Here is a 7,900-nt window from a genome sequence, read left to right on the forward strand (position 1 = left end):
GTGGTGATTAAATACCACCAAAAGAAAGCTCTATCTTTCCCCAAAAAATGGTATAAAATTCATTTCAGTACAACATTGCATGACGGAATAATTGTCAGTCAAAGGACCACAGCGCTGAATACTGAAAAATGGCCTGGACAGGAAGGGGGTCTAAACACCTGGTCAGCAAGTGGTTAAGGAGGGTGAAAATACTGAATGATTTGTCATACAACAAGAAATACTGTTTGTAGTATATGCATTGATAAAGTAAGAGAATTCATTTTGTGAACACTTCTACATAGCTGTGGAGAATACCGCATGGTATGGTACAGAACAAATGTGGGTGACATATCTGAATTTTAAAGGCTAAGTTCACCTTTTGCAAAAATTAAAAAAATGCATATTTAATAATATAAAAATATTTTAAAAAATACTCCTTTCTTTCATTTTTGCATTCAGGCCTGGAAAGCATTGCAACTGTGATCACTCGATCAGGGCTGCAGAGCTCAGGCTTCTGCACATTCTCATACTGGCAGAGCTCCGTACTGATGTACAGAGTATCGGTTAGGAGAGATGGGGAAAGACTGCAGGACTGGAATAAGGACAGCTCTACCGCATGTAACCAGAGAGAGGACGGCTGGATGCTGTATGAGCCGATTTAATGCAGTTTGAAGTCCAGCCGTCCTTCCCAAACTCTCTTAACACTCCGTACCTCAGTATGGAGCTCTGCCTGGGAGAGAATGTGCAGAAGCCTGAGCTCTGTAGCCCTGATCGAGTGATCACAGTTGCAATGCTTTCCAGGCTTAAATGCAAAAATGAAAGAAATGCATATTTTTTTTTTTTATATTATTAAATATGCATTTCTTTAATCTTTGCAAATCGTGAACTTAGTCTTTTAACATCTTCTATCCGAAAAGAGGGTAATGTCTTTTCAAAAAATGAAAATGACTGCTGCAGGCATTTTCATTATAATGTACGAATATACCTTTTTAGGCAAAGGTACTACCACATTCTGAGGTGTATAAGAAAAAAAAAAATGCAAAAATACCCCCACACCATATCCTCACACTCATATATTTCAGCTCATAGTCATACTAGGCAGGTCGCTAAGCAACAAAGTGAAAGCTAAAAGTAGTATTAAACCAGGTGTCTCAAACTCAATTGAGTCGGGGGCCACTGGACATATTTTTTAGTCCCGTGGGGGCCGCTACTATATACGGTACCAGTGTTCATGTCTGCATATGTTACAAGCGGCAACTGTCACCCATTCAAATTAATGATCGGGTGACAGCTGCTGCATGTAAATGCCTGCACACCGCTTGTCATCATATGTGAAAGGATTACATGTAGTTAGGAATCTGTCACTATCCCTGAATACACAATTGTGTATCCAGGGATAGTGATTGTTTTTTTTTGTTGTAACTGCATGTAATCATATCACATACGATTACAGCAGCTGTCACCCGATCATTAATTTGAATGGGTGACAGTTGTTGTATGTAAACTCCAGATCGATTCCCTCATCCACGCTAAACAGCATGAATGGGAGGAATCCCTCATCACTGCTGAACTATTATATTCTGACAGTACCAGGGGTGCCACTGTAAGAATGTAAAAGAAAAGCCGATTGAGTAATCGAGCCAGCAGGGCCAGTAAATGGCCAGCTCAACTAGTCTGAGGAAATTGAACATATCAGTGCACCTTCTCGGCTATTACAGAACGGGGCCACACATTGGTCACATTTCGTCCTGTGTATGGCCACTTTTATAGCTACTGTATGTCTTCAATGTACACTATGTTGTGAAAGACATTGGTGCTAAATAAATAGAAATGATGCCTTTCAGTTTTCAGAAAGTTGAAACTTTATTCTGCCAGATCCTTCTGCCTATTTAATATTTACATCACAGCTCCTGGCATCATCCAGAAGTGTGTGTGTGTGTGTGTTGTCTGCACATAGTTATTTAATAGCAACAGGTTTCCCAGAACTGACTCATAACATTCTGCTGTTGTCAGAAAGTGAAAGTGATGGTAACTCTTGTCTTTCAGAAACATGGCTTCCAACACTGAACAGGAGATGCGTCTGTGTGGAAACTGGTAAGCACTTTTTAGGTTTATGTTTACAGCAGAATTGTGCTTGACTCTGAATTTTTAAAGTTAAAGTATTCCTTAAGGCTTGGCTTTTTTTGATTTTTTGTTAATGCATTCTTTGCATTAAGGTAAAAACCGGCCAGTACCTTTTCTATTCTATCTCACACACACACACACACACACACACACACCCCACCCCCTTACCCGTGATAGCTCGTCTCCTCCGCAGGGACCAGGAGAATGGTAGTGACGGCTGATGAGCCACAGGCTCCCCAGGGTCCCTGTGTGTGTTGTAAAGTAGTCACCACTCCAAGCTCACTCCTGTGATAGACTATAATTTCAATACAAATTAGTAAACTAAACATGAGATTGTAGTCCATCATGAGCTTGGAGTGGTAACTACTTTACAATGCACACAGGGATCAGGGGGAAGTAGCCACCCTCCAGAAGGAAGGACAGTGTCAGCACCAATTCAGAGACCAATTAAGATTTGAGAATCTACAGCCGTGATACACAAATAAGATACATTTTTGTTAATAGTTAAGATACTTGAATGTATAGGATTTAACTCCTGAATTTAGTGTCCCTTTAACTTAGAATTCCAGTAATGCTACCACAATATTGGAATTCGAACACAACGGGTTTATGCACATGGGTGTACAATGGACTGACTAACATACATAATTTTTACAGATCTGAATACAGCAGCATTGTATACCATGAGCCCCTTCACACTGCTCTGTTTTGGACTGTATTTTCTGGTGTACACGTGTAAACATTTGTGATAATCTTTCAGAGTTTTCATTATGTGCCGGTAAATTTGTAACATTACACACCCATCAGTCCACTATATTGCTACCAAGATATATTTATTCAGATTGTTATTATTGTGAAATGTAAATGGTTATTCCTCTAACATGCAATGACTTGGCAAATTGTACAGCTGTAATGACCTTACATCTGGCTTTGTATGTTTCAAGTTTATCCCTTCAGGAGCTATGCTACTTAGGCTTATGTTCACACCAAGTCCGGACCAGATCTAGAGCAGATCTGCAAACGCAGTGCAATGCGTTTTTGCCACGTTCCAGGCCAGGTTTGTTTTTTTGAATGGCCTTTTAGATGCAGTCCATGCGTTTACATGCATTTTCATGCATTCCAGTGCGTTCCAGACCAGAGAAAATGAGCAGAATTTCTTTCTGTCTTGACCGGAACGGACTGCACTGGTGATGAACAGAGCCCGGAAATACCATAGGGATACATTGGGATGATTTATTTTTTTTGGTCCTGAAACAAACTGTTCTGGTCTGGACATGGTGTGAAGAAGCCCTTAACCACTTGCCGTCCGCCCGTTGTAAAAAAAGGGACGGACGGCACTGCAGCATTGGCGGGTTGCCGTCTCCAGACGGCATTTTTTTTGTGCTCGTGCGCGCCCCCTAGCGGGCACGCACGGGCAGAAAAGACCCGACCAATGCAAACACCCGTTACCGGGTGTTTCACATATAGACAATCGGCGGCTCCATAGCCCGCCGATCCTCCTATATGTACTCGTTTTTTGCCCCCCCTCCCCTGACCCCTCACCTTGAATCCCGGGATCCGCTGCCCCATCTGCGGCCCGGGACTGGCTCGGAGGGCACCAGGAGGAAGAGGACGGGAGATCAGCATGTAATTTCGGTAATTTTTGTAATTTCGGTAATTTTTCCTTAATATAGTAAAAAATAAAACCCCCAGTGGTGATTAAATACCACTAAAAGAAAGCTCTATCTGTCCCCAAAAAGGGTATAAAATTCATTTCAGTACAGCGTTGCATGACGGAATAAATGGCAGTCAAAGTACCGCAGCGCTGAATACTGAAAAATGGCCTGGATGGGAAGGGGGTTTAACACCGCGGATGTCAACTGGTTAAGCTGGCCACCCAAGGCTCGAATTTCAGCTGATTCAGCAAAAATCTGAGCTGCGGGTTGCTCTGCCAGCACCACCTGGTTCGACAAGTTGATTTTCCAGGGTGTAGAAAAAGCTGGGTGTATAATTATCGACCAAATGGTGCCAGCATCCAATTAGACACAGGCACTGAAAACAGTAGCTGGGATACCTCTATCTCGGGATTGGGTAAACTCTGGCCGCTCAGCTGCGGTGAAACGACAAAATCCCATCATACATCTGTTTTGCGAGTCATACCTGGTGGTTGTATTTATCTTGCAATGCCTCATGGGATTTGTAGTTCCACAACAGTTAGAGGGCCGGAGTTTGCCCAACCCTGCTTTAGCCACACTGTTTAGTGTAATTATTTCCCTCACTCAAGAGAAATCCTAAGTGTATGGCCAGCCTCACACTTGGTCTTGGGGGAGAAAGCGCAATGTTTTATTTTTGTATGTTAAAGGCGGTAAAACTCAATAAAATGTATTTGAGTTAAAAAAAGTTAACTTGGCTTTCCACCCTCCCCAGTAGCATATGTTCAGCGGCTGGGACTGGGGAAAGAAAGTTCTGGGTAAACGCCAAACGGACTTGTCAGAGCTGACCGAGCACTGCTTCTCCAAGCCCAATGTGACAGCACTGGGTCAGTGTATTTCACTTCAGTCCCGGTGGCTGAACGGATCATTGGTGAAGGAATGGTGAGTACATGCTGCTGGGGAAAAGTGGGAGCTATGTGAACTTTTTACTGTGGCCTGCATGTTTCACTTTAAGACATGATACGCCTAAAGAGTGAGAATAGCAGAAACTGCCTTACCTTTAAACTCTCTTTCCAATTGATAAGAAGAGAGGGGTAGGAAGACTAACTGCCTGTCCTCTGCGCTCCAGGCAAACAGATAAATGCACATTTGAAATGGAACTGTTTGAGCTATATTTCTGCTAATTGATTTGTAAATAATTTCAGCCTCTTTTTGTGATCCACACACCTCTGCCACCCTGCATAGCCAGACAGGTGACACCTCTATTCTTGGTTCAGCATTGCATGTTCCATTGTCCTCTCCACTTCCAACCTGCTTCTTGGGCAATACAATTTTGCCTTGGTCCAGTGAGAAGGCAGGTTGAAGCGGTAAGGCCCCTTTCACACAGACGGGTCTGCTTGAAAAACTGACAGGTGGACCCGATCGGATGCTTAGTGTTAGTCTATGGGCAGCCGTGTGTAAATGGATGGGCGTTCGTTTATACCCGGTTACCCCAGACACCGGCCAGGTCCGGAAAAGCAAACTGAGCTGAGGTCCTGACCTGATCATGCCGGATCTAGAGTAATCTGATGTAAATGGTCACATGTCCGTTTACATCCGATTCCCCATAGACAGACATGGAGTCTGGTAATTGCAGTTCTTTCCTCCATCACAAGGTGTTGTGACCCCTGCTCCTTACTGCTCTGATCAGGAGGGATCGGTGCACGAAAGCTGATGTTAACGTAGATAAATTCATGCATAAGAAGGCAGAAAGAAGTCAGCAATTATTTGTAAAATCCAGTTTGCTCAGTTAAGCTTTGAAAATAAAAGGTGTATGCTGATTGGTTGCCATGCACATCTGCTCCAGATTTTGTCTGCTCCAGTTTTGATAAATTCCGCCCTGTTGCTTTACTATTATGGTGCTTCTTTTGTGCATATGCCTCTTTTGATCCCTCTATCCAAAATGGTGAACAAAGTATTTATTTTCAAACTTCTCAATTAATTTGATAATTTTATTCTCGGCAACTGGAAAAAAAGGGTCCTTTTACTTATCATTATGATTGTATGAAAATTGGGCAGAGTGTGGGGAATAGATCTTTTAACATTAACTTCTTAGTATCTACTATTGTTACTATTGTTTTGACCAATTGCTATTGTTTTGTCTTCTATCTAGTAAACGCAACATCTCTGTGATCAATTTCACTATTCATGAGATTCACTGTCATCGTAATATCAGCATATGCAAGTTATGCAAAGAGCCGATTCCTACCAGCGACATGGAGGAGCACTTTGCCGCAGAACATGTCACGGTAATGACCAGATGGCTGTATCCACCTTGAGTGGAACTCCAGCCCAAATTCTTCTAGTTCTGGATAGAATAGAGACGGCGTATATTTTCTGCCATGTTGTTCATGCTGCTTGTGTCCCCTCTGGGGAGATTCATCTCAGTTTGTCGTGGTGAACACTGTCGCTTGAACACAGAGTGAGAGCGATTTAAAATGCAATGGTTGTTATCGGCACAGGCGTATAATGGATATCTGGCAGAAGTTGTGGTGAGAACTGTTGCAGATGGGTGTTTTTTCTGAGGCTTCTCACTTCCTGTCATGTGTAAAAGAGGTGACGGGAAATCTTCCTAATGTGGTTGACAACAATAAAATCATGACAGATTTTTTTTGATCATTCTCTACTCCAGATCTAAAAATGTTTGGCTGGAGTTTTTTGTGTATAACCCTTTATTTGCCTATATCCTCTGTTTGATATTTGTCATTTTTAGTTTTGCTGGCCACGTGTGTGCAATACACAACATAGTCCACTGTAATAATCAAGAAAGTGACGTAACGGAATAAAAAGTCAATGTTGTCGGGGTCCACCCCACTGCCTGATTGACAGCCGGCTTTGTCTCTCTAGAGCCAGCTGTGCCCACCTCCCTCTCCAATCTGTTCCACCAATAAGCACTGGAGGGAGAGAGAAAGGAGGGAGAAATCCCTGCAGGGAGCGGTTACTGACAGTCACTGCTCTCTGCAGGGAGAAAATTGTGAGCGGAGCGATCAGTGGTTTGTGTTTGTTTTTAGTTCCCTATCTATAGAGCCGACATGTGACAGCTGCAGTATCACACACTGGCTCAAAATATCAGGAAGAGTACATTTTATTCTCACAATACTTCTCCTTTAAGTGGGATATAACAATCCTGGCTAGGAATCACTGAATATGTTTTATTCTATTGGATTAAGTCAATCTCCAATACCTATTTTCTATGGAAACATAATGGTCTGATAGAGATCCTTGCAAGTATATGGTCAGATGTGGCCAGACAAATATAAAAAGAAAAATAACATGTCATCATCTTGCATTTATTTTGCTTTGACCTCCTGAGTTCTTAGCTTATTCCCATCCAACCTCTGTACCATACCAGCCTATCTTCCCACACCTCTTGCAACAAAATCCTCCATAAGGCACTTGGCCTCATTGGATTCCTCCATGATCAAAAACTTGAGGTGACTTCTCCAAACTAAATTAGTTTTATTTTGTGTAATGATGCCTTTGTTTTGGATTTCCATTAATAAAGTATAAATGTAATTTTAAAATACATTTAAAGGCTCCTTTTGTGGCACCCTAAATAGGTCTCACATGCAGTTACCATGTCATGTAGGAGCCTCAGCAGCAAGGGCTGCCCTGGGCTGTGCTTTTGTTTATTTTTCTGCCTAGCGTCCTACTCGTGCGGGTAGACGTATAACCCATTGGTTAGAGATGTCCTCTGTGTCCTATGTTGTGTTTTTTTTTTTTTTAGTTTTTTGTTTTTTTTAAATGCAGCACAGCACAATGCATGGTATGCACCTTGTGGTGCGCTGTTGTGTCATGTCTTGCACTCTGATTTACACTGTGTTGAAGTGACCTTTACAATTAATGACACCACGCCGCATATAGAGCAGGTGGGTTGGTATGTGTTGTGGCAATGTGCATTAAAGCATGTGACTGGGCCCTAAATGTCACAGGAATACATTAGTAGATGTGATCCAAAAGAGAAATAAAGCCATAAAAAGGTTTTGGCTTTACAGCTCTTTTAAATCCAAAATCAAATGCAAAGTCTGATTTTTATTAAATCTGGAATAAACATTGATGGATGCCAGTTACTTTGGTCAATTTTCTTTTTTTTTTGGTGTGGAAGGATACCAACAAATTGGTATCAA

General features: G+C 42.1%; 1 protein-coding gene across 1 annotated transcript in view; it reads left to right on the forward strand.

Moving 5' to 3' along the window:
* Window positions 1–2,029: 2,029 nt before the first annotated feature.
* The window catches only part of TRAFD1 (TRAF-type zinc finger domain containing 1), a 20,690-nt gene continuing 14,819 nt past the window's right edge, over window positions 2,030–7,900 (forward strand). Inside the window, exons 1-2 of the mRNA XM_018569710.1 lie at window positions 2,030–2,073; window positions 5,887–6,022. Of these exons, the coding sequence (XP_018425212.1) occupies window positions 2,030–2,073; window positions 5,887–6,022 (180 nt within the window). The remainder of the gene's footprint in view (window positions 2,074–5,886; window positions 6,023–7,900) is intronic.

This window comes from Nanorana parkeri, unplaced genomic scaffold (assembly GCF_000935625.1).
Source record: "Nanorana parkeri isolate BGI_ZX_2015 unplaced genomic scaffold, ASM93562v1 scaffold1381, whole genome shotgun sequence".
Taxonomy (NCBI): Eukaryota; Metazoa; Chordata; class Amphibia; order Anura; family Dicroglossidae; genus Nanorana; species Nanorana parkeri.